Source organism: Onthophagus taurus, chromosome 1 (assembly GCF_036711975.1).
Source record: "Onthophagus taurus isolate NC chromosome 1, IU_Otau_3.0, whole genome shotgun sequence".
Taxonomy (NCBI): Eukaryota; Metazoa; Arthropoda; class Insecta; order Coleoptera; family Scarabaeidae; genus Onthophagus; species Onthophagus taurus.
Window position 1 is genome coordinate 29,708,820 of NC_091966.1, and position 26,861 is coordinate 29,735,680.

General features: G+C 32.3%; 1 protein-coding gene across 2 annotated transcripts; it reads right to left on the bottom strand.

Annotated features, from left to right (window-relative positions):
- Positions 1 to 11,964: 11,964 nt before the first annotated feature.
- Positions 11,965 to 26,389, bottom strand: LOC111416417 (ninjurin-B-like). 2 transcript variants are annotated; one of them, XM_023048436.2, is made up of 3 exons: positions 26,248 to 26,389; positions 20,828 to 20,971; positions 11,965 to 12,379 (listed from the first exon to the last, which is right to left on the bottom strand). In XM_023048436.2, the coding sequence occupies exons 1-3, from the start codon at positions 26,351 to 26,353 to the stop codon at positions 12,069 to 12,071; spliced, it is 561 nt and encodes a 186-aa protein (XP_022904204.2). In that variant the 5' UTR covers positions 26,354 to 26,389; the 3' UTR covers positions 11,965 to 12,068. The 2 variants fall into 2 exon arrangements, with proteins under 2 accessions (XP_022904204.2, XP_071055449.1); XM_071199348.1 differs by lacking the exon at positions 26,248 to 26,389 and adding an exon at positions 21,025 to 21,234.
- Positions 26,390 to 26,861: the final 472 nt, after the last annotated feature.

A 26,861-nucleotide genomic window follows, 5' to 3' on the forward strand; every position in this document is an offset into this window, starting at 1 on the left:
CAGTTAAAATTGAAAATTTAGTGATTTTCAGCAGTTAAAATTGAATTGATTGAAATAGAAACTAAAAAGTGTTATTGAGTTGAATTGAGTTAGATTGAAAAACACTTTTAGATATCCAGTTTCAACAATTTTATGTTTAACTATACTATATCAATGAATTTTGTATATAAAATATCTTTTTATAAAAATTAAAATTAAAGTAGTAAAGACTAAAATGTCGTTATAGGAATCTTGTGTTGATGATCTTGAACGGACAGTATAAAAAATGATCCTACCGTTTTGAAATGTCCCACGCGAAACTATAAATCTTTTTCATCGTCCCCTCGGATACTCCATCCAATAAAGCACACGTTTCATAACGTTATGATTTATGGCAATCGCGTACTTCTCAGGGTCGGCCCAGTAACCATTATCGTCTGATCTACTTCAACGTCCACTGCGTCAGTCGTTAGTCAGGTATTTGCTACAATAATATACCTCAATTTCTGATTTTGCATTATTTATCTCGAAGGATTATTAAATAAGGCTGGTAGTAGTACATCAAGATAAAAACGAACAGAACGCGTGACCACTCCAACGTTATTTGCATGATTACGCGTAACTAGTCTACACTTTTCAGGCATTTTAAAACAAATTATAGACTGAAAAAATTGAAATTGTAATTACTTCACAGCTACTCATAAATTAGTGTATTTGTATCTCTATTTATGACAAAAATTGAAAAAGAAATGCTGGATATATGTCGTGATGTGTGGTAATAACTAAACATGAAATTTTTATCTAGTTTAATTTCCACATACATCAAAAATTGAATTAACAGTAGATACTTTGCAATATATCACTGTAACCCCTTTTTCAGCAATTTCCCACAGTTTGCCAAGAGTATAAATCGTCAATAGATCGTCAATTTATTTGGTTTTGTAATGTCAGTCTGCATGTCGAGTTCGAGGGCGGTTTTACTGCGACACATAAAGACCAATTACCCGGTTATAGATATGAAAAACTGACAGGAGAGCCATTGTTCAGTTACGGTGATAAATCGCTCCCAAGAGGACATCTGTCGGAGATGTATTGCAACCTACAACAACCGAAAATAATTGTAAATCAACGTTGTTTCTTCCGGCCGATTGTAATATTGAACGTAATGGAAGCTAGTCACGCAATAAAATAACAAAAATTATCGATCTGTGGGTCAACAAATATAGGTCAACATCGGGTAATAATTTGGTATTGATTTAAGCATTATTGGCGTAGGCCCAGAAATGCACTGATTCAGTTTAATGCCAAAGCAAATTTTATAAGTGGGTATAATCTAGGGTAAGATATTTTAACTTAATGCTACATTACAATAACACTTATAAACTGTATTGTTACGTATTACATTATTGATTAAATTTTACATAAGCTTTGTTGCACTTGTTTTAGCAAGTAAGCTTGAAAAATTTACTGCAGAGAACGGAGTTGTTTTTCTTTTTCAACTACAAACCCCTGGATACATTAAAATTCAATATTCAAATGAAATCGTTGGATGTATACAGTATACACGCATTTTCCACGCATACGGCACCATTCAATCTGGTTCAAATCTCGGAAACGTCACGTGTGGCATGTTTTCAACGCGTGTCCTCCAAAAGGGACCGAGTTGGAAAAAATATGGGAAACCTCGATCCCTTAAAGATAAATCACAGAAAAACTCAGCTACCACACTTCCGTTTGCAGATAAGCAGGATAAGCTTCGACAGCCAAAAGATGAATGTGATATATATAAAATAAATTTAAAAATCAGCAATTTTAATTTGTGGCGTGTTTTTTCGCCTTAAATTGTTAAGATTAATCTTTCAATTATTATTAACACTTTTATAATAACATGAAAAATTACTAGATTTGAAAATCGATACGCAGCCAATTAAGAAGGTTACATTTTTTTGAGTAATAGACATTTTAAAACTTAGTACTTTTTTTCTGAAGTCCGCAATAGTTTAGCCGAGTTCTAAATAAACTGAAATTTATTTCCTTTAATTTTTTTGTTTGTTTTAGTTATTATAATAATTATTATTAATCGATATGACAACCTTGAAAATGTGGTAGTTAGTTTAAATTAGAAATAAAATGCAGCACTATTTAGTAATTCCAATGAATTTATTGTAAAGTTATCGGTCCTCATAGTCTACAGACTTGCAACACTGTACAAGTTATGAAATAAATTTTATATTTACAACTGAACAAAGCTCATAATAATTCGTTCCTTAAATCTTGTTTTCACTGTTGTCATCCTTATATTCTAACTGGCTATCAAGACAAGGTCTGCCATAAAGTAGAAGAATACCCCATAAAAAAGAAGAAGCTTCAAATTAGGAGAGCGAAATGGAATTTGTAAAAATGTAGGTATAAAAACTTTTTATCTGATTGTTAACTGAAGATCTTAGGTCGGCTTAATACAATAAAAATGGAAGTGTGTTTCGGTGGTATTTCACACGGTACTATAGCGAGATACAGCTATAAAATTCGTACAACAGTAATCTATATCTAACTTTTATTGTTATTAAATGTTGTGTAAGAAAACGCACTAAAAGTGAAGACGAGGAAAAAGAATTAATATCGGACGATGTTCATAATATAAACTTGTAATATAGATGTGATGTTGGATTCTGAAACTTTTTTGGATGACGCGTTCGGATTTTGAAGATTTACTGAATTTAATAGGATCTGACATTACCAACAATGATACAAAATTTAGACAAGCTATATCAGCTAGTAAACATCGATTCTTACCACTCGCTTAAGTGCAAAGTAAGTTATTTTAAGTATTGTACCAGATGCTTGTCATAAACCCACTTAGAGATTATGTTAAGGTAAGAAACATAATAAGATATTGTCTGTAATTTATTCATAAATGAAAAGATGAAAAATGTTAGTAACGTTTTTGAAGACATCGTTTCCGAAATCAAATGCACATTTGGAAGAGTAGTAAATGTGGTTGGTGCTTTTATATTATTTTGGACTATTGGCTGTGGATAGTGATATTGTTAGGACCATCATATATACCGATTTCCACATCAAAGAATGTGTTGCTTATTATATTTTGTACCCTAAACCAAGCATGAGGGGATGCTAATTTTCTAATTTTGCTGGCAACTTAGTCGCCAATTATTGCAAAATCATCTTTTTACAGCCTGTTTGCCTGTAGTGTCCTGAAAATGTTTATGGCTTGATTTAGTATAGTGTTCTTTTAAAACATCCATTTAAAGATAATATAGATTCTATACTATAGAAGATACAGGTGAAGGTGGATATTCTTCTATTGGTGCATCTTTTAAATTATCTTCTATAGGCTCTTTTTCACAAGTGTTCGAGAATAAATGGAAGTTTTGTGGTGCAATGGATGTACAGCTTATAACTCCACAAGTTCCTCCGGCTAGTGGCTCAATTTTTTTTTAACTGTAAGTCATTCTTCAGCATTGTACTATTTGCAGTGGTTGATTCTCGAATATCAGATGGTAACCGGCACGAAATGTGGAAGTTCCATTTGTCTCTTTTCCATTTCATGTAATAATATGAAATCTTTTAAAGAATTACAAGAGAAAGGATCTGAAACAAGGATTTTCAACTATCGATTCATATAACAAAAATAATATAGACTTTACATTTATATAATTACTGGAGGAAAAATAGAGCCAAGTCCCAAAGAATGTACTGATTTAGAATTTCCGGTTACTGGTGATGTTACTCCAGGACTATGGAGACAAGATGTTACGCGTTCCTAAATGATGAGCATTCTAAAAGTAACTCAAAGTCATGTACAAATGCAGAATAAATATAAATCTGTGAGAAATGAGATAAAAGAATATTTGAATGCACCGAAAAGGATTTAACATTTTAGCAAATATTTATACATTTCGCAAATCTAAAATAATCTTATCTGTACCTTTAGCTTTTTTCTGGTTTGTTCCTATCTCTAAGAAATTGCATACTTTTATAGGCTAGTATTTTTATCTTCTTTTTAATCTCGCGACAAAAAAACTTAAACAGTTTTTAATTTTTCTTTCAACTCCATTCTTTTCCACTCCAAACGAAACAGCTATTTCTAAAAGCGCATCATACCTCTTAGTTATGTTTTTATAATCTACTGAATTGCAATCAAATTGATTTGTACGCGCGTGGTACATATTATTCGTCATTGCTAATCGGCGTAGTGGAGATACACTACGTAGGCTTGGCGTACATCTTAGCTATCTCAATTACAAACATACAATCATGACTTTGTGCTAAGACCGACTACTGTCCTCTAGCAAACATTAGTCGCAATAATCTGAGCAAACTCAAGTTGAGGAACAACTGGTTCATTTCCAAACTATTTCTCTTCTGTGTACCACTTGCTCCTAAAGTCAGGGGTTCGTTTCGCAGGGCCTAGGTTTGTAGTAGATGAGACAACAGTTTCTTAGACAACGAAATCATATAAGTATGGCATAAAATAGTATAAACTGTATGCAACAAAAATGGATGAAAAGTTTTGTAATATCCTATCCATTAAAGAGAGGTGAAACAAAGCACGAGGAGATGAGAACTGTATTGTGAAAACTAGTATCGCCAGAAACGACTACGTGGTGTCAACGCAACATAAATGATTAAGTGAATCAAAATTAGCTGTTAAAATTTACTTTTATATCAAACATTAGTAAATATGCTCATATCATGTACTTCGGGAATATTATGATCGACGATAATAGAATAAAACGAAGAAAGTGTCGCACCATTCCGAAATTCGTAAGAATCAGAAGGACATTCCTATAAGAAGAATGTACTCCTTGTAGTGACATAGTGCAAATGTGTTAAAAGAATAGTACTGTTTCTGTAAAAAATATTTTGTTGCATGGTTCAGCATCATTGATGAAATTTCATTTTGTGAGGCATTTATTATACCTTAGGTATGGCATCTAAATTATTCTGGTAGTTTGTGTTTTTCCGAAAGTAAAATATTTTGCTGTAAAACAAGAGGGGCGTTTAAAGGAATTTTAATGACCCTAACCTGTCCACATAAACACAGACCCAATATGAATGGAGTAGCGCACACTCAACTTCCTATAATTTTTGAATGATATTAATAACATACATGGTAGAATTTAATACTATAAAAATTGTGCGGTAGGCACAGTTAAATCTTTAGGATGAAGTATTAGACCAGGTTTGCAAATTGATAGTAGTTGATAAAATGAATTAGCTTTAACTCAATCTGATTTCAGAAAAAAAATCTATATAGTTCTAGAATAGAGAATTTTAAATGTAACTAAGTCCTTTTGTTTAACTATTTTTATTCCGAAATTCTAATTTTATATGATAAACTGTTGGTCATCTAAGCTGAGTTATTCCTCTCTATTTTGTTAAATGCCTTTTACGAAATTGTCTTGTAACTTTACCGTGAAATTGTTCCGGGTGAAATTATAACTGAGAGCCCTTAAGTTCAACTATAAGACAAGGTAAATTACCCTTGTCAAGTTAATACGATTAGCGGAACGTCGTCGCGGCGTTAGCTCGAAGAGAGGCGCCGCCACCAAATACGTTTACAAAAAAAGTACCTCGCAAGGATAATAAGGGGGCGTAAAACTACTAGAAAATTAAAGATTAATTAATTGGAAAGTGTCGGTTTTATATTTAATAAACGAGAAAACTTTGAATAATTAAATAGATTTCCAGACCCAGGTCAAATTAGTATTTTACAACACCATAATATTTCAACGTTTTATGGATTGCATTTTTAATAATAAATATCTTCGTTAATACTTCAGCAAAAAACTTTACCTCACGAACCGTAATTACAAAAATAAAAATAGAAAAAAGGTGATTCTTCATGTAAAGCAACGTTCAGAATTGAAATGTTCATAGACGTAACGGACGAATGAAAATGGATTACGACGCCGGTAATTGCTTTCTCGTGTCCTCGAGTCATCCTACCGATGAATGATTTAGTGGAATTGTGATCTTCGTTCGCTTAAATTACTTGAATAGTCATTACGAAGAATATTTTCAATTAAAGTAAACGAGAAAAACGCGATGTGAGCAATTGTTAGATGAAATCGAGATTGCTCCCAAGAGTTTAGAATGTTTTGGGGATTAAGCCAAAGACGATTTTCGACGATGATGAACGGTCGATTATCGCACATTATCCTTTGGAGGGAATGCGATAAAACGTAATTGAGGATTATATCCGAAGGATTATAGATGAGTTATTGTTTGCACTAAAATCTATAAAATAGGGATAGAAGAGATTTGTGGTTTTAGCTAATCGTCTAGGATTATAACAGATTAATACGGGAAAAACAAATTGAATACAAAGTTTCATCCAAATAAAAAAAAAACGTGTTTTTCTGTCTTATCCGAACAGGATCACTTTTTCAGCATAATCCTTCGGCTGAAGCTCTGTCCGTAATAGAATGAAACCGTGTTATCCGGAAGATCTCGGCTACGGACGTATGATTTGTTAAATCGACCCATTTGAGCTCGGTAGCCGATTTTAAGTCTCATTCTAATGTCCTGGTGATATATTCGTTCAGTCGTCATGACAATTAAGCTCTTCAGGCCGGCTTGACGCGACCTGCACCGTTTGCACATTCACCCAGGCTTTTCCAGCTCGAACTGGTCGCCTATAACTCAGAGTTAACGTCGACAGATAAACCAAATAAAGCTTTTATTGGGCGGTTCTTTTGTACCCGAGTGCTAATGCATTTTTTGCCGTACTCTTTTCCTGAATAGAAACGGATGCAGTCTTTTGTGGTATCAACAATTTTGGAGTTTTTTAAAGATCTTTTACTAACAGTTCTTAAAAAGATTTCAATTATTTTTATGAAATATCTTGTATTTAAATTTACATCTTCTTTTCAACCGTGGATGTGTAACGAAGAAGTAATCAGAAATTCATTTTGTTTGAACGGAAAAAGCAAACGTTCTTTTTTTAGAGATAATGATGGTGTAACTTTCATCTACGAATATGAATGAAAGTTACACATGGCATGTGAATCTTATGCTTCAGAGGTATACTTTTTGTACTTTGAAATCTTAAGATTTATGTTTATGTGAAAGAAACCTTTTTATTCGTTATTTTTCTTTATGAAACGAATTAATTGACGGATAGGATTATGTCTAGTTCGTGTTGAGTCCTTCATAGTTGGAGATAATGACTTGTAATCACGATATCTTCCATGTTTTCGGTTTAACTAATCGTAAAGGTAGCATTAATCAATAACCCTGCTTTTATTAATTAAAAAAAATACTGTTTATGTTATCCCTGTTTTTGATTTGTTCCTCTTCGCGGTGTTGCTTATTTATCGGTTACTTATTTTTTGTTTCAGTATAAATACAAACTAAACTCAATTCACAGACTATTAGAGTCGTAAATAGTAGACCGGGTCAAAAGTTTGCTACAACTCCTAACAAACTCTGGAGCCGTGGAAAGAGTAGGGGCGACGCTGATGATTAAAGTTGGTTTGCGCACAGATTAAGCTCACACTCCAGTAACCTCTGAAATTTTATTTAATAAGGCGGAAGGTTGACGTGCCGCCCCCGTGATTTCATGCCAAAACCGAGGTTAGGACAGTTTAATCGATCTCCTGTCGAACTGAAGTTTCGTTCTCATTTGGGAGAACGGTCGTTAGTTCGAACCTAAATGATCGGCTTTGGTGAGAAGAAAAAATATCCTTTCTATCCAACTTTCTAAAAAGAAACTTCAGCTTAAAAACTTTTTCATAACTAAAATTTGAATTATTCTTAGATTTTTCAAAAATAATAACTTAAAAGAAACAAAACTAATTGCGTTTTTAGGTGATTTTGAATCGCATATCGTGTATATTTACCCAAAAATACCGTTTGAGAATATTAAAAATTCTTGTGATAAAATTTGCTTATGACATTTGTGTTTTGAAACAATCAGGGGTAATAATAATAGCTCAGCGAGTCTCCCAATTGAATATAATTGGAAAAAACACTGTTGGTGTTGGTTTTGCTCATTGTCCAATTATTTAACAAATTATTCCTCTTGGTTTATTTACGGCCTTTTTCAAGAAAAGTGTATATAAAAATCTATAGTAAATTGTTTTCCAACTAGTGCTCCATAAACTTACAAGATTTTTCACAAACAATCACCTTTTATTTCATAGAAGTGCTATTAATATTACGATGAAAAGAGATATTGAATCAGGAGATCGGTAAAGTTAAGATTACATAATATCTGCAAGCAATCGGCTATATTTTCCACTGAAGTAAATAAAAATCTTACAGTCACAACCTTACTTGTTAATAATGAGATTTCTTCCAGACACACGGGTAAATTGTGGCAATCAATACTTCTAAGATGATAGATACCATCGATACGATACCACAAAATCTATAAATACAATCTTTGTACATGTTCCAAGGAATTATTTGTTATGCAAAAAGCTTTTCTTGCACCAAATCGATTCTGCGCATTCAAGACACAAACGAATCAATGAGCAAAAAGTCGATTATTAGGCCTGAAACGCTTAAAATTTAGTAATTATTGAGTAGTAATATTGAAAATCGTAGCGCACTTTAAGAAAAAGAATCATCTGTACACCACTTAATATCGCAAATCAGTCTACGTTTTATTATTAATGAAAAAAGGGGTTCCAAGTTGATGTGGCACAAATCAGAAAGGAAGTACTTAAGACATTGCTCACTTTCTCGACCAAAGGTGTCGATAAGAGAAGTCACAGATCTACTAAACCCAATGGAAATCAATATAAACCCCAGCAACACGTAATGAAGCAGTTGCCCAAAGATTTTTTGACAAACTTACCAAAAAGAAAGTATTTAAGACAATGTTTACTTTCTCTAACATAGGTTTCCATATGGGATGCATTATATTCTGCAGAGCAATAAGTAATGATGCAATTGCTCCAAGGTTTTTGATAAGTCAGGTATATAATGCAAGAACGGCAACATGTAATAAAGCAGCTGCTCAAACGTTTTTTTGGCAAGGAAGTACTAAAGATAATACTCACTTTCTCGACCATAGGTCTTCAGAAGGTAAATAAAAGGTAGGCCACATTCAATGAGAGACATTTGCGTCTATTTTCTATTTTGTTGTAATGATGTAATTACTCAAAGTATGCAATATAAATATATGCTATATATGCTATATGCAATATAAACACGTAGTGATGCAGTTGCTCAAAGATTTTTGACAAAACTCATCGTAGAGGAAGTGCATAAGCCATTGCTCACTTTCAACTGGCTCACTAAATCAAATGGAAATCAGTTTAGTTAATGATGCAGTTGCATAAAGATTTTTTAGCAAACTTATCCATCAGAAAGTACTTAAGCCATTGCTTACTTTCTCGAACGTAGATCTCCATAAGGTGAGTAGATGAAGCAGATCTTAAAGGTTTTTTAATAAGTCAGGTATTAATACAAACATTGCCTCCATTGTCCAGGACATTAGATGCTAGAGTAAATCAATTCAACATTGTGACGTATCCAATTATGACTATTCATATGAGTTGGAAAGGTAGTGGGGAAAAGGTTTCTATTCTTTACATGCCACACTTCTGAGTTAACCCCGTATAGGTCGAAACAATTATATCGGACTTCCAAACGCAGTTAAAGTAATGCAAAGACAGTCAAATTTATTTGCGTTAGCTATGAGACCACAAGATAATGGTGTATTAAAAGTAGACATACAGCGAATTTCAAAATTCGATTGGGATGTGCTTACTGATGAAGTAAGTAGAGATGAGATAAAAAAATGTTTCTGCAATACTGGAGCAGGATTTGAAAGGGGTAACGAAAATGGTAAGGGTGTATAGATTGGTCCTCTGAACAATATAATAAGGGAAGAAGGGGAGCAAGATAAGTAGAATAATTCTCAATTTTCTTTTTTGATACTCGACCTATTGATTTGAAATAGTACTACATCACCATAGGTTTGCAAAATTAAACAGTGTTTGTTTAAACTACGTCAAGAAGAACATCAAAGTGTCGATTACATAATGAGTGTGTTATTTTACGCATATACAAGGGATCTTAAATAATTTTTTGCTGTAACTTTTGATTACAAACAACTAATCAACCTACAAACTATGTAACTTAGCTAAACCCACAAATGGGATTTGAAAATGTTTACACGTGGTACTAGTATACGATTTTATTCTGTATGTTGGTGTATGCCCGTCCGTCATATGAATAGGTAGTATCTTCAGATATGGTTCCTTATCTGGTGAGAAATCATCACAAACACAGAAACACACTTATTATTTCCAAGGCGATCAAACGAGCTTTTCAACAAGTAGGAGAATTTTGCTATAAATTCACTAGCTATTTGATCATCGTCAAAACTTATATTATTAATACTCTCTATTATAATATCTATATATTTCAAAGAGTTTCTATTCATTATATGACAGCATGTTTAAGAATAGTGAAGCCAATCCCTTCTTTTATCTTTAGAAAAAACAACTTTTAATTTATTGTTAACTTTTTCATTAGTTAAATTTCATTAATTTTTCATAATTAACAAGCAGAACTTTATATGAATTGAAAGTAAATTGTAACTTTTCTAGAATTTTCAACAAATTTAAAATTTTCTGGGTTTCACCTGATATGTAGTCGCTGTGGACAAAAGTCGACTCAATTCCCACTAGAATAGCTTTGTTTGCGAATAAAAATTGTGTTTATGTGGTGCTTCGCTAACTATTCTTTCCTACTGTGACGTCTCTGCTGTGGGAGTCATTTCGCTTGGGAAATTGCCGCTTAGCGAAGAGCCGTTTCTGTTCAGATCGTTAACACTTTTCAAGAACTGTCTATGACCATCATTTTATGATACATTTTATTTATAAATGGTATCCAAAAATACAATAAATATTCACAGTTTACAGCAATTATTAAGAACATGAATAATCCGAAGATTTTAAATATATCCGTCTTCATAAAACATTGAAATAAATTTCATGTACTGTTGAAATTGGTGATTTCACTACCAAAAACGAAATAAAAAAACAGTTTCATCTGTTGGCGAAGCGAAATTCGGGAGTGTGAGTATTGTGCTGTCCGGTTTGTAATTTGCAATTTGACGGGGCATGCACGTGACTTTGATTGAATAATTAATAGACGCCGGTTTTGGTAGTAAAACGGCTTTTACCCATTTTATCGGTCCCGCTCCCGTCAAATGCCTTCCAAAAAACCGTTTGGTGTTTTTAATACCTATGTTCGAGAACAACCCAATTATACCCCGTCGACAAGTTGATGGACAGTTACAACAGGATAACCAAGGGTGCTTATTGCTTTGTTCAAACGAATTTAAGAAAATATTGGGTATTAGATAGTCATTATATTTAAACTTGCATAAGCTACAAATTCTTATTCACATCGAAACGTATACTTGAAAACAGTTTCTGGAAAGTTACATAGTTCGACCTAAATAGAAACACGATCGAAGTAAACATCTCGACGGCAGTACGAAGTAATCACACGGTGCTTCAGCAAGAAAATACCATCCGAGATTGAAACGTATCGAGAACGAAACTGTACGGACTTCCTCATTATTTCACCGTTATTGTATGCTAGATCGTGAAACGAAAACATTCCGGAGAGGAAAAACTTTACGGAAGGATGAATGTAAACGGTCGTGCCGTCCCACGATACGGCAACAATACGGATTACGAACGAAAAGTTTCCATAAACGTTACCAAAAGAGATTTACATCGGGAACAGTTTCCGCCGTTTACGGATTCGTCTCCGCGAAACTAACACTTTAAGCGTATAGAAATTGAGAAGCGTTCCCGTTAACGAGTAAAAAGATAGACCAGAAACTTCGTTCATCTTCACTTGGATGCATTGTGAATGTGTCAACTATGAAACGATTTGTCTTCATTGTAAGAGTTCAAACCATGCGGAAACCGTTTCAGATTCTTTTAGTAATAAAGAGTTAGATAAAGTACTTTCAAAACACTTAAAAGCTAGATTTATAAAACTTTAAATATAAATTTATTAAACTTTTTACAATAAAAGAAAATATACATAGGTATTATTTTCTTCTGAGATTAGTTTTGTAGATAATCCTATTAGTTTACACCGTTTGAACCATTGCCATGTCCAGTTACAGTAAAAGTAGCCACAAAAACATTAATTATCGTTACTAAGAAGATACCGACGACTACATGGTTGTTTATTGTCTTGGCGCTTTTCTCTTTAGACATTCCTTTCAAGTCTAAGCGGCCCTTAAATATTAACGCTACTCCTATGCCAACTTGAAGGAGTAAAGATACGGCTATCAAAATAGCGTTAACGTAGAATGTTGAGCTATTCCTGTTGAATTCGATTAGATAACGAAGTTGGTTTGCATTTGCTGTTATTAATGCTATATCCATCATTCCTAAAAAATAACAAAAAAATCATTAGGTACTGTATATTTTAAGTGAGTTTTATTTAACGAAAAATTAAGTTTTTATTTTGTTGGAAAAGAAAGTGTAAAAGCTGTCAAAATAATTTGATTAAATGTTACACTATGTGTTAGAATAAAATTTGTACAGAATTATTTGTACAAATGACCCACTTGCCCTAAAATCTCGTTCTTCTATTAACACTACAGCGTCAACATCTGCAGGATACATCGTGATAAACCACCAAAATGGACGGGCGTGGCTGCAACAAGTGATGCTATAAAGAACTGTGATCACGATTAAGAATATTTTTAGGTAAGATTATTTTTTTATTATCTTCATGTAATCTTCAGCATTAGCATTTGTAACTCGTTAAGCCGGCTTATCATGTTATTGTGTTACAACTTCATTCCAAGTAAATAACATTGCAAGTAAAGTTCATTGTAAGAAAAGTATATAAAAGGAATACCGATACCAACTGTTATCCAGACGGAAGCACCGAAACACTAGCAAGTACCTGAAAATGATTATCAAGACATTCCTGGAAGAATTTCATGAATGGTTAGTGAATTCTAGGATCAAGAATGCTATATACTTGTGGAATAAAATAGGTATGTAATTCGTATTTTAGTGGTGAAATTGTTGGGGATTTCGAAAATAACATAGAAAATGACCTAAAATGTATTTTAATCAGTTAAATATACATATACGAGGGCGAATCAAATATGAATCGGACATTTGTTTTAGAACATTTGTTGTTACGTTGTTATAGTAAATAAACTTTTGAAACACCTTATTTTTCTATATAATCTCCTCTTTTATTCACACATTTGTCCCACCGAATTGGAAGTTTATTAATTCCAATTAAATAACCAATTGCCTACGAATGTTTCTACATCTTCATCGTCGTCAAAGTGATGACCTCCCAGTTCTTCTTTGAGTGGCCCAAACATATGGTAGTCACACGGCTACAGATCGGGACTGTATGGCAGATGTTCCAGTATTTTAAAAATCGAATAAGCATGTCTCGTCTTTTTCGTCGATAGGTCGATAAATCGTTACAAGAAAGACGAGTCTTGGCTTTCCGTAGTGCAGCTTCTCCAGGTTTTCGCCACTCCACGCTTCCCTGCTTAGACTTTGAGGTGTAATGATGAACCCACGTCTCATCACTGATGACAATGTACCTCAAGAAAGCATTTCCCTTTGTTCGATATCGTGCCAAAAGTTTTTCACAAACGGCAGGACGGTTTGTTTTCTTGGGTTACTTTTCGGTAACTCAAATCATCTGAAATGTTTGATTGAGCATCCCGCACCATATTCCAACGTGTGCAATAATTTCCCATATTGTAAGGCTGCATTTTCCTTCAATCATCTCACGGGTCGCAAGAATATTGAACTGTGCATTATTAGGTTATTCCTCCTTCTTTCCTTTTCTGCCTTTTCCAGCTTACCTTCGATGATTCCCATCTCTTTCCTCATCCTTTTCTAATCATATCTACTCTCTATTTTGCTTTTTATAGTAAGATATGTAGGTTTCCTTTTTAGGATCTTTCTTGAGGACGATGCCATAATCGCAATTCAATTACGTAATCGTTAGAAAACTGAAGTACTTACAGCAGACAATGTGTGAACAAATTAACTCGGAATAACGCTGATAAGGTGGGATTTTCCAACTATTCTTTATCGCTAGGATGTTGAAATTTATTGAAAATCTCAAATATATGGTATGCAATTCAAACGCTCAGCGTCGCCCGGCGTTGAATCTGAACGCACCCTACACAGGAAAAAATCGTGTCGTGTAAAAATTTTAGAGTAGTTGGTAAAAAGAATTAGAGTAAAAATTGTAATATCACACGGTAAAAATAACTCTAATGTACACTATATTTAATATTAATATAGAGTTCATATATTATTCACTTAATAGAGTAGTTTTTACAGTTCTCTAAAGGAGAGTTCTTTTTTACTTATGTTAGTGAAGTTATGTAATATATAAAACATTAAATTTTACACTAGACGTGTACTTTTCCTTCGGGTACTTCGTAGGCACCGCACTATTTTGCTCGGGATTACTCGTCGGTACCACGTGATCAACATGTGGTGTGATACAGCTAAAATTTAACGGTCATCTACTAAACGAGTAGGAACTCGATAGCGTCTCGAGACCTGATTTACGCGATATAGAAAGAAAGAACGATTATTTTTATTTTAATTATGTTTGCCAAAATAAAACATTCATGATGTGAAATTAGTGCAACTTCCGGAAGATTTTACATACAAGTTCCTTGTGAAGATTGGTAAAAATGTGCAACTTGGTGCAACTATACAAATAGGAAACTTATAGAAGACTCATTAGATGCAGTTATAATGGTGACTCGGTGGAAACTTTAAAATGAATTAAGTATTATATATGTTATATGTATATAAATAGAATTTAATTTTTTTAAATTTAAGTTATAATAATATATTACAAGTAAAAATAAAAACAAATATTTTATAATTTTGATTTTTATTACAAACGTAAAACTTCCCTAAAAATATTTCCACTTCCAATTAAAAATTAACACTAATAAGTATAAGATACACACTATTTAGTGATATTTTGTCAATTAATAGAATAAAATTAGAGCGAATTTTTAATAATTTACACTGATTAGATTAGAAATGTATCTAATTAGAGTCACGACAACATCTAGTTAGATTACATATAATATACTGTTATAGAGTAACGATTTTACACTATTTAATAAACACCATCTTCTCACTATTTAGTGTAAATTTTTAATCTATTCACCTACACTATATAGTGCAAAAAAATAACTCTAAATAAATTGGACCGATCTGAACCATGTTTTAGAGTTGATTTTTACTCTATATTTTTTCCTGTGTAAGAGTTGGGACAAAAACGTCTTTGTATGTATTCAATTATTAACTAACAAACATCCTATCGTAAAAAACAAATTAAACAAGAATCTAGCATATACGTTAACGCAAAATATTTCATGACTGGGCTTTGTAAATCCGAATTCATGAGTAGTCATGCGTTTCAACCCTCTCGTTGCAGGATTAATAAGCTCGCCAGCAAAAAATTCAGGGAGATCAAACTACAGGTAAAGACCAGAGAGACAAGTACCGTAGTCGAAATCGGTTGAAAACGCCAAAACAACCAAGTCGAAGTTATATACGAATTTTGCCTGTGTATTGTTGTAATAGCCCTGCATTACCACTTATAATTTTTTTCAATAATATTTTAATTAAATAGGTGATTATTAACTATGATGTAATATTAACTAGAATTAAATATGATGATATGCTAGAATACCATGAAACGTGCAACGTAAATTTTCAAGTCGGTGATTCCTAGTTTACTGCAGTTTGATTGATTAAGAAAAGCCTTACCACTTTTTATCTCAAACTAAGGAACTGTGACTCACTCGAGAAAGTATACAATTAAGTTATTAAATAAATTTTTATATTGGACACTGGTTAGAGTTTAATTTTAACTCATTGCAACAGTATTAAAGCTATTGATGTGATATTGACAATTTTGAGAGGAGCAAATTTAACCTTTAATATGACTACCGCTACACTTCACAAAGGATTTTGAATTCCATGGTGTCAGCATATTAATGCAGTTATAGGAAATACTTATCGAAAAATATTTTGTACGGAATTTAATATCGGATTTAAATTACCTAAATTTCACACATACAAAGCCTTAACATTTTACATTTACAATTTTAATAACTTTTCAATAATTTAAATTTGGTATGCACCAGGTTTATTTGTTGTTGTATTTGTTCGCAATTAAGATGAACCATCTTTCTAAGAATGATTTTATTTTAATTTATAGATAAAAACAGTACATACGTAATGTACATATCATAAAAACTGTTACTTATTTCATACCTGTATCTGAGGAGGTAAGCTATTATCAAAAAAATAGTTTTAATATGCTGAAATATGATATTCATCTTCTAATAAATTAAATGTAGAACCAACTTAATTGGGTTAACCTGCACTAATTTCGAAAAATAATAAAAAAACGAATTACTTTTTTACCACTATGCGTAGCAACAATGTAGATACCTATATTTGCGATTTGTATAATGTAAAATGTAAAATGTGCGATTTGTAATATCAATAAAAGAGACCTATGCGAAGTTAACCCCCATTTTTCTAGTCCAATTATATTATATATATAGCGCATTAAATCTTCATTAAATTTGCTTTAAAATGTTTTTTATTTCATGATGATATCTCAATTTGTTCTTGAAATACGATTTTTTTTTAATTTATATTTCATGACATGAAAAATGGGATGATGCATAATCCAACGTCTTGGCTGCTTCGTTTTAATTATTTGTTGGGCACCTGATTCTTTTGCAGGAAGTGGTAAACATTGAAATTCGATTAATGCGTTTTATTTTAGTAAAATGACGTAACTTTTATTTGAAATGTTTCGAGAAAACGAGCAATTTTTTTAGATTTTTTTGAAAGGTTGAGTTTTAAAACCAAAAAACGATTTAAAACCGCTTCGCCCGGTCGTCTTTACATTTTTTGTTTATTCGCCTCCAGTATTCCTTCTTCACACAATAAATTAAGGAGGGGATGTTTGGAAGTTGATTCGCTAAGAACGCATTTTAGTTGATGTGCGGGCATTTAAGGGTGATAAAGTAGTTTGGAAAAATAAAACTTATTACGTGAATTAAGTGATAAATACGTGTTATGTTTATGCTAAGTGTTAGGTGATATTAGTGATGTTGAGATCATCGGATTGCTATTTTATGGATGTTAAAAGGTATCGTATTAATTCATTTTTTTTGTCACAATAAATTAATTTATCTTTTCTTTCTAGCTGAGCTTCGAAGTACAATCCAAGAGAAACAACATCCATTCGGTGAGTCGTTTTAATAATAATAATAATTCGCGATTTGAACGGTGTAATGTTGCCAGATAAAAACCGTTTGAACGCTACTCATTGGATTTGTGCTTGAAAAAATTATACAACTTTAATTATTATTGTCAAAACATGAAATAATTTGCAAGTGAGTGTAAACCACTCCAAATAATACTAGTATAATCTAATTCAAGCTTTTTAAGGGGGGAGACTCTTTTTTTGTATCAAATAAAATGATTTCTTTGGGATTTTTTTGCTACCAAATTATGTGGTATTTTAATTTAATCTTTTGCATATGTTTTCATGATTTCACTTATTTAAAAAGAATTGTTTATAGAAAATAATCTTTACATTGTCCCTCAACCAAGTTGGTTCGTGGATTGTCTAAGTTGCTGGTTGACACAATATCTATCCTTGAAATGATCTGAAATTTAAAAATCAAATGGTGTTATTTTTTATATATTAGTGATTATCGTATGAACTAAAACTAAGCAAAAAAAAACATTATTGGTAAAATGGTGCCTAATCAAATTAAGATAACCGATAAGTTTATTGCAAGAAACATGATATGTATCAGTTTCTCTGTAGGTCATACGATAGAAAGATGCTCTTTGAAAGTGCAGTTCAAATTTTGAGTCAATCGAATGAGTACTTTTTTTAAGAATCGTGTTAACCAGATGTAAAAAGGATGTTTTGAGAAAAATGCACTTACAGTTTCATGTACTACTATGTTATGCGTGTATACTGTTAAGCGTATATTTAACGTTTATAACTTCTACATTCAGCCAGACGCAAGCTTTCATTTGAGATATATAACATTAAAATCGGTCAAACCGTTCTTTAGTTATAGCGAATTTAATCAAAATTCCAGTCGGTAGATACGTGGAGGCATTTAAATAACCGTACGTAGGTAATTAGTAAATTTTGAAATCGGGCATTTCCGCCTTCGCATTAATTGTGGATGATATTTTCGATCGAGAGGTTGATGACTAAAATTGATCAAATAATTAAGGATATAATTGATGTGTTTGGTTAGTTAGTTTTTTGTGTTTTAATCAAAATATCCTTAAATATGTCGAATTGGGCATTTCAAGCGCAAGCTTTTAATTGAGATATAAAACATTAAAACCCGTCAAACCATTCTCTAGTTATAATCAATTTAATACAAATTAATTTTTTATTTTTGGGGGCTAGACTTTCGGTACGTGCGTAAACAAGAGCCGAACGCGGTGTCATTCTTCGAGGGCTGTACAAGATTAACGGAAAAGAATCGAGATCGGGCTTTTTGTGATTTCAATAGAAGAAATTATGACGAATCGAATGACGTATAGATCTTGATAATCGAGTACATCGTTTACGAGTTATGACTACTTGAAGAAGGTAGTTTTTGTGTTCTTTTCGTGTATCTTCGCAATATTTTGGCGTTTTAGAGGAATTCGAAAGAGATTTCGAATCGGTCATTTTCACTTTAGTATTAGCTAAGGATTCAACATTCGAATGAGACATTGTTTATCAAAATCGGTTTAGTGGTTCTCTTGTTATAGTCAAAATACTATACATGTAAAATCCTATCTAATTGGGGGCTAACTTCGCATAAGTCAAAAAGAGACCTTATAAATACTTTACAAAATACTCATGCTTGTGTATCACACAGGTGATACATATCAGCGGAAATAATAACGAAAAGGTTTATATCGAGTGAGATTTAGACTTTTTGGGTGCCCAAAACTTACTAAATAAATAACTAGGTGGCTTATGTATTAAACGATAGTTTTTACCAGTTTTCCTTCTTTTTAACCCTTCTCACTAACTGTGTAATTACGAGGCATACCAATTTAACTGAATTCATAGCTTTTTTCTTTCTAAGCTGAATTACGTATTTTTGAAAATAATATTTGCTCAATATCTATCGGAAGTGTCTGATATATTGATGTACGACGTTATAACGTTATCGTGAAGCATTAACCTCCTTCACCAATTTCCGCTTCTTTTAAATTTTCCACATCGATGACTTTGACAATATCAAAGCCCTTTAATTGCATCATCTGCCTGATTATTGGTACTCCTTTTACACGATTTTGTTTCACAAAGAAAATCTCAGCATCATCGATTTGAGAAAAGTCCCTCGTTTAGAATCAGTGAAACTCTCATTGCTTTGCACAAAATTATCAATAAATATTGCGGTGTTTTCTCCAACGACGACTATTTGATTCGTTTATATTGACAACACGTTTAGCAGCCTTATCGCCGTTTATATTACTTGCCGTTTTAATGTAACATCATAATGAAACCCTTTTGAGGTCGTAATAACGGTTAAACTGATAAAACTTTAGTTCTAATAAAACTATCTGTTCATACAGTGCAGCCTGCTTGTTATAACATACCTTTTTATGATATACGACCAACTATACCGGAGATTCACACCAGAGAATTTACCGAAATAGAAAATGTAATGAATTGTAGGCAAATTAAATAATACCACCGGCCAAAGGTAGCTGATTTTCTGAAAATTTTTGTTGTGTAGTATCGAGATGCGGTTTCAATAGAAGACATTGAAATTTAACATCAGAAAAGTACCCGACAATGTGGGACACACATTGGGAACGGATAGATCTAGAACTGCGGATAATTCATTGAGATTATTTTAGTAACGCAAACAGTGACTTAACACATACTTTTGATCATAAGGTTAATACGTTTTCACCTTATAATCCTTTCTTTATATTTTAATACACTTTTTAACACATCCCATTTAATATTTTGCGTTTAATACTTTTTAGATTTCGTTTGATATTTTAATTTATAGTAAATTGGCTTATCTTACATTTTTTATATCCTGTTCACAAGGATGTGCTTATCACGTTTCACAGTTCTGTAAAACGAGCAAATTTCTTCACATAATTTTATTCTTAAATAAGTTCTTTATAAAATTTACTTAAAGTTGATTTTAACGTTAGTTCTCTGGTCATAAACATGACATGTTTATAACGTGTTTGCATCCAAACCTAAGTAAATAACCAGCATCGAGTTTCACAATGTATGGTCCAAACTGACGTGACGATGCACTGAGTTGGGTTAATGTGGTGAAGTTAGGTTGGACGTGTCTACATACTGAGGGGGTGTTGGTGGCAATTGGGACATGTGAATTTTAACCCACACACGTAATTACCAATTTGTCGACACAGGCGGACAATGTCGTCTCGTTCGAAGCGCACTTTCCGGCCGGTAATTCGATTTTTAGCGCAGGGCACGAAACCCAATTATCAACTTTACGTCCTAACGCCTGCGGCACCCAGTAATTCCATTGCCCTTTGTGCGTGATGGACTTTTTGAGGGGGACTCGGTCATATTTTCGACAGATAACCCTGGACCCTCTCTGTGCACCACCAAAATTTAAATTAACCATCGAGGTCGTTCATGTTAAAATTCAGTACACCGTATTATTTCATGACAGCAGGTATTTTTGAACCCCAAATATGTTGAATTTTATTTATTTTAATTATATTTGTGTTATTATCTATATAATTTATAAAAGAATTTTTACCTTGTGCGACTGTTTTCTTTGCAGCATAAGTATTAGACATCTTTTTAGATACCTTATCATCTATTTCAACATCAATAAAATGTTCTTCTTGTAAAATTTCTTCTTCATCTTCACAAATAGGACCATCTGGAACATCTCTATCATCTAAAAAAATAATTAGCATAAATTTTCGATAATTGATGTGGACATTTATTCACATATATGTGTAAATATATAAATACAAAATACTTTCGTCATTTTAGGGAATAATCGAACAAAATTATTTCCATAATTATGTAATCCGCTTTTCAACATAAATGTTAATCCTATTAAATTCACGAATAAATCAATTAAATTATTCGCCATTCGAATACAAAATGAGAATTGATCGTAAAACTCATTCGTATTCTGAACACTAAGAAGGGATATTTAATTAAATATTTGACACACTTAATTCAGATTAATCATCATTTTTGACAACAACCTTATACTATACACAGTAGGAGTAAGGTTGAATTCAAGTTCTATTACTGTTTAATATTTCAATGAAATACAATATTATCTACTACAACAGCTGGTGTTGATAGGAATAGGAGAGTTGGTGATGACAAGTACGAAATTCGCAGGACGTTTAACAACCATAACAATACGTCTTCGACGGAAATGTAAATGCACTTCCGGCCATGATGTCTTCGTTAATACAGGGTCCGTCGTTCGGTTCCATTCATTGCGTTCTACCCAATAGAAACGCGAAATTCAAACGATGAGTTTCTGTCCCATCTCTAGAACGTAATTAACTGAGCTCCCGATGGAATAATAATAAGTGCTTAACTCCAGTCGAGTGTATAACATAAAAAATTGATTGAGTTTAATGGCCTCTGTATAAACCATTTTTAAATCCCTTCACTCAAGTTTTTTTCACTTATACAATCATAAATTTATAACGCCAACTAAATGGACGGAGACAATTATTTTTTGAAATAAAGCGGATTTTCTCGACGATGGGTGTTTTCTGTTTTAATGGTATATTTACTAACTTACAACAGGGTGAATCATAAAGGCTAGAAAAACTTCCGAACCGGATATTTAGAATTGTGAAACATTCTCCTGACAACATTTAGTTAGCATTTATTTCACGTTATAAAGACTGGAGGATATTGTAATATTAAAATATAAGTCAATACCTCCTTAAAAACAGTCGTAATTTTGTTGATGAATGGAGGACTTTTCAGAATTATTACTCAGAAAACGGAGAAAATATGTCAAATGAGAGTCACTTTTTGAAAGACTAACTTCTTGATCAAGAACCTGAAAGTTCTCCTAAAGCACCATGTTATTCAAACAACATATAAATAAATAATATTATTATTAATAAATAATAATTAGTGTTGTGTATTTTGTCTAACCCAGTATGAATTTCAAAAAGTATTTTGATAAGCAATCAAACTGATTTGATTTGAATGAGAAATACATGAATGAAATTTGTTTAAATTTGCAATCAGAAGAAAATAAAGGTTACGGATCGTCCATATACTCGGCTAACTAGCTACTTTCGTCGGATTTTAAAACGATTTTGTGACAGATAATAGCCCGTAAGGCGTTTTTCTTATTTTTTGGTTAAAAAATCATGTATATCGTAAGTGAAGCAAATAGTTACGTAGAACAAAATGTTAGTTCCAGAGTGAAAAGAAAACACGAATGTATCTATAAGTGGATACTTACAGATACAGAAAAAACTTACTTTTCTGGATGGGGTTAGTACTAGGTAAGGAACTGGCTACAAATTTTCCACATCAAATAAAAACCTTACATATTTATATCTTTTAAGCAAGGTTAAATTTGACGATGTTGTGAAGAACCTTCTTTGCACTCTAATGGCAAAAACAATTAGACATTTCCAAAGAGGTTTTAGAAGTAAAATATTGAAAAATGAGGTAATGATTTGATGCATAGCATCCTGCAATAGTAGATTAAAATCATCTCCTGATTTTGCATGCATCAAATTTTCAATTAAGCATCGAAATTTACGTTCGTCAACTCAGGCAAGCATCCTATAAGAAAAAAAACTTGTCTTGAAAGAAGAATATTCAATTGAATCTATTAGATCTAATGTCGTCTAAGGGCTATATTAAGGAAATGAATCAAACAGTTTACGAAACAAATTTAAAGTTACTACTTTAAGAGAATTATGGGAAGAATTTGAAGGTACCTTGCTAAGTTTTGCTATTGAGATCCCATACGGATGTGTTTAACCGTTTGAGTCCCACGGGGAAATCTGAACTATGGAATCGCGCTGCTTGGGACTCAAACGGTTCAGCACAAAATATTATCTTAATTCAATAATTTGATCGATAACTTATTTTTTGTGTGTAAAGATGAAGGATAACCAGTTAATAGTTACCTTAGTTGCTTACATATGATGTCTTAAGATGTCTCAAAAGACATCTGGTGATTGCGGTGCTATTAGATTTCGGTAGGCTTACGATTCCGTCTGGCAAGAAGATCGAGGTCAATCTGGAATGAAAAAGGTCTGCACCATGGATCTCTGATTTCCCGTGTACTATACTATAATACATTTGTACACTATATCCCGGCTACGATGGCGAAAACCAAAGCAGAAGGTTATGAATCTGCATGTGATACGGAAAAAGTGGCCGATCTAAAGGAAAGTTTTGAGCCAGAAATAAAGCAGCACTTCAAACGCTGAATAGGTACTGCAAACGATGGAGAGTTGAATTGTATACTCCAAAAACTGAAATACTACTCTTCAACAGAAAAAGCACGAAGAAAAGATCCTTGGGTATATATGATAAGATAAATCATATAAAACTCTTTATGGTATTCAAACAAACCAACTGGGAGAAACGTAATCATCATCAATCAATTTCAGTAGTAAGACAAAATTAGCATTTCACTTTGTACCTGGAAAATCAGTCACCGAATTTGACAAGATATTATGGGTATTAGCCATTTAATATATGTACTTATTGACTGATTAAAAGGAAATTGAGCAATGTCGTCATTAATTTAATATTGTGCGTTATATACGTAGATGTAGGATGTAATACATTCGGTCAAAATCGAAGTTTTCGTGTCCAAGCCTGCCAGAGCTTTAAACAAAGGAGCGGAGGAATATTGATGAAAAATAACTAGTAATTAAATTTGTTAAGAGTATCTAAGCAAACACTCCGCACTAAACTGAACGAGCGCCAAAGCTGCTTTGAAAATCTAATATTACAGTCTATCTACATCGCTAAACCCCTTTCATAAAGATCCATAATTAATCTTTAAACTCGATTTTAATTCTTTTGGACAAGAAGGTCCTTCTTGCAAGATCTTAAAAAGAATAAAAGTGTGCATTGTATTGTACATTATAAATATTACTTTCTGATAAATTAATTTTAAGGTATATTAATCTACAGACATTTCGGTTTGAATAGTAGAGTCGAAAATAAACGAGAAGAAGAATTAACTCAATTTGCTTAAAAAGAAAAGGTACTGTAAAACCCACACATATACATCTTATAAACATGCTAATGACAAAGAAATCAAACTATGAAAAAATTCTCCTAAAGTATAATTTAAGCCAAATCCCACAACAATGAAGGGAACCAATGAATGTTTTCAAGACTACATGAAAATCGTCGTCGAATAGGTAAACAAATAAATTTGATGAAGAAAAAGGACCAGGAAATGAAAGAATACAATATAACTGCAACGTGAAATACAATCAAACTAGCTTGCTACTCTCCAATCAACCTTTGATCGCCTATTAACAGTTATACGAAAAAAAATACAGTAGATTAAAGAAAGCTCTTTCTAAGGAATGAACCAATTTGGATTCAAAACTTGGAACTCCAAGGAATAACAACGTATCAGGATGACTGAATAAATAATTCGCAAAGTTAACTTATCCATATGAGTATCGTTTTCCTACACATACAAAAATCGTTTCATAAATATATAGTTAAAAGTAAACCTACTAAAACTTATCAAAATTGTTTCAAACTTTCAAAAGTTTTCTTAGAAAACCTAATTTTCCTCAAAAATAAATAGCGCAACATTACATGGGTCAAAAGTAAAACACTGCTTTGACTCAATTCTAGGTCACATTTTATCCAATATATACATTTCAGCTTGTCGACTGTAAAAACATCACATCACACAATCAGAAAGTAGTGTTGTTACAAACCAAAAATCTGGCCCAGACGAAATCTGTATAAATGATACAGAAATTGAAATTGATATAGATATCTGGGAGTATAGGTATCTCTAGAAAATCTTAGATGGAATAGTGAAGTACATTGAAAAAAAACAAAGAAAATCGTAGCGGCGGTAATAACCAAACTCTACCTCATAATGTTTAAAAACAGCTAACGCATAGACAAGCAACCTATCTAAACTGAAACAAATAAACAACATATCGTGACGAAACAGTAATATAAATGGAATGTGAACTCTCAACAAGTCTCAATTAGCCTGATACGGATTCAAGGATCACATAGAAGGATATATTAAATACATTTGTAACTTTAAAGTGGAGAATTGTAGGTAAATATTTTAATATTTGTTCTTAACATCTTAGGAAGCATGTTAAAAGCAATCTTGTATCAGAATGTAATTCTGGTTATTACTAATTATATAAACAAAATTATAATAATTTTTTTACTAACAATCATAAATAATCATCTGAGTGTTTAAACCTAAAGTCGATTTATTTAAATATCTAATAATTATTGAAAATCTTCAATATCTTTCTACGTTGTACCACCCATTTTTTATAGCAGTAGTTACCTCACTGTTCCTATCTTCCTTGGAAAGAGTTTAAAATATTTAAAGGGCAATTTAGAGAGTTTCCTAGGTAATATTTCACTTGACAAGTAACTTGATAGTACACTCCCGAGTTGTTGAGAGCGAAACGCAGTTAAAAAAGAAAGTTTTTTTTTTTGCAAAATTTATGAACTGAAAACTTTATGTATGTCGCCTATATATTATTTATAGAAAACTATTTGTGTTTACTAAAGGAAACGAATTAATTTAACATCGCAACTATTTTTGTTTGAAATAAAAATGTTGTTCGTTATTACGGACCGTTTTAATTTACACCGGAATGCGACGGTTTTTCATTTCGCTTTTTAATTGAAATTTCAACCGCGATGTTAGCGAAAAAACGTTCGTTTTGCATTTTATTTTTGGTCTCCGCTTTTTCGATCGACCTCTCTCAATTTGTACTAGGTATTTGGCCAAAAACATTTTTTTCAATAATTAATTACATTTTGTAACAAGCTTCGGCGCTTTCCTCGTCGGCTTTATGTGTTACTATCCGAGATATATTTTAGTGTTATCCATACAACAATATCAATTATTGTTCCTATTGATTGAACGTTCCAACAAATGCTTTATTTTAATTAAATTTTTTCGACAAAGAAAAAAACACAAACCTTTTTGTTCCAAATTTGACAATTCAATATTTTCCATGTTTATAGATGTGCGTGAATTGCCGTCGCTTTGAGCATTTATGCTTTTATGACTTGATTTCAGCACCATTTGTAGATAAAAAAAAACAGGAACACAAAGTACGGGTTGTTTACAAACGACTAATAATTTTTTTGTTGGTGTGTTTATTTATAAATCATTTTCTAGGTTTCTTTCGGTTATCACTTATCAAAATATACAATGCGTGTTGATAAGATTACCACGAAGGAAGTAATTTGACCAAATTAACAATAATAAATAGTTTGTGGTTACAATACTACTGGTAACAGTGACCTTATAACGTGTGCGCAACCTTATTTTGATTATTATTTGATTTTTACCAAAAACTAGAAGGTTAATAATAAGCAGAACAAAACAAACTTTTTATTTAATTAACGCGTACATAAAATTTACATAATGAAATGTTCGGATTCAATCGGAGATAATTCAATGGGAATTGCATACAAGCTCAATATAATAGAATCTCTCCACCCATCGAGTTAACAAATACCCGAAATTTCGGAACGCATATATTTTCCAAGCATTAGGTTCAAATACTATTGGGGAAACCGCCCTCTCT

Coding starts and splice junctions, on each gene's coding strand:
- LOC111416417 (XM_071199348.1), bottom strand. CDS start 21,172: ATGGCGAATAATTTAATTGATTTATTCGTGAATTTAATAGGATTAACA. Junction 20,972..21,024: donor TTATATATTTACACATATAT/GTGAATAAATGT, acceptor TTATTTTTTTAG/ATGATAGAGATGTTCCAGAT. Junction 12,380..20,827: donor AAAGAAAACAGTCGCACAAG/GTAAAAATTCTT, acceptor GTTATTTTTTAG/GAATGATGGATATAGCATTA.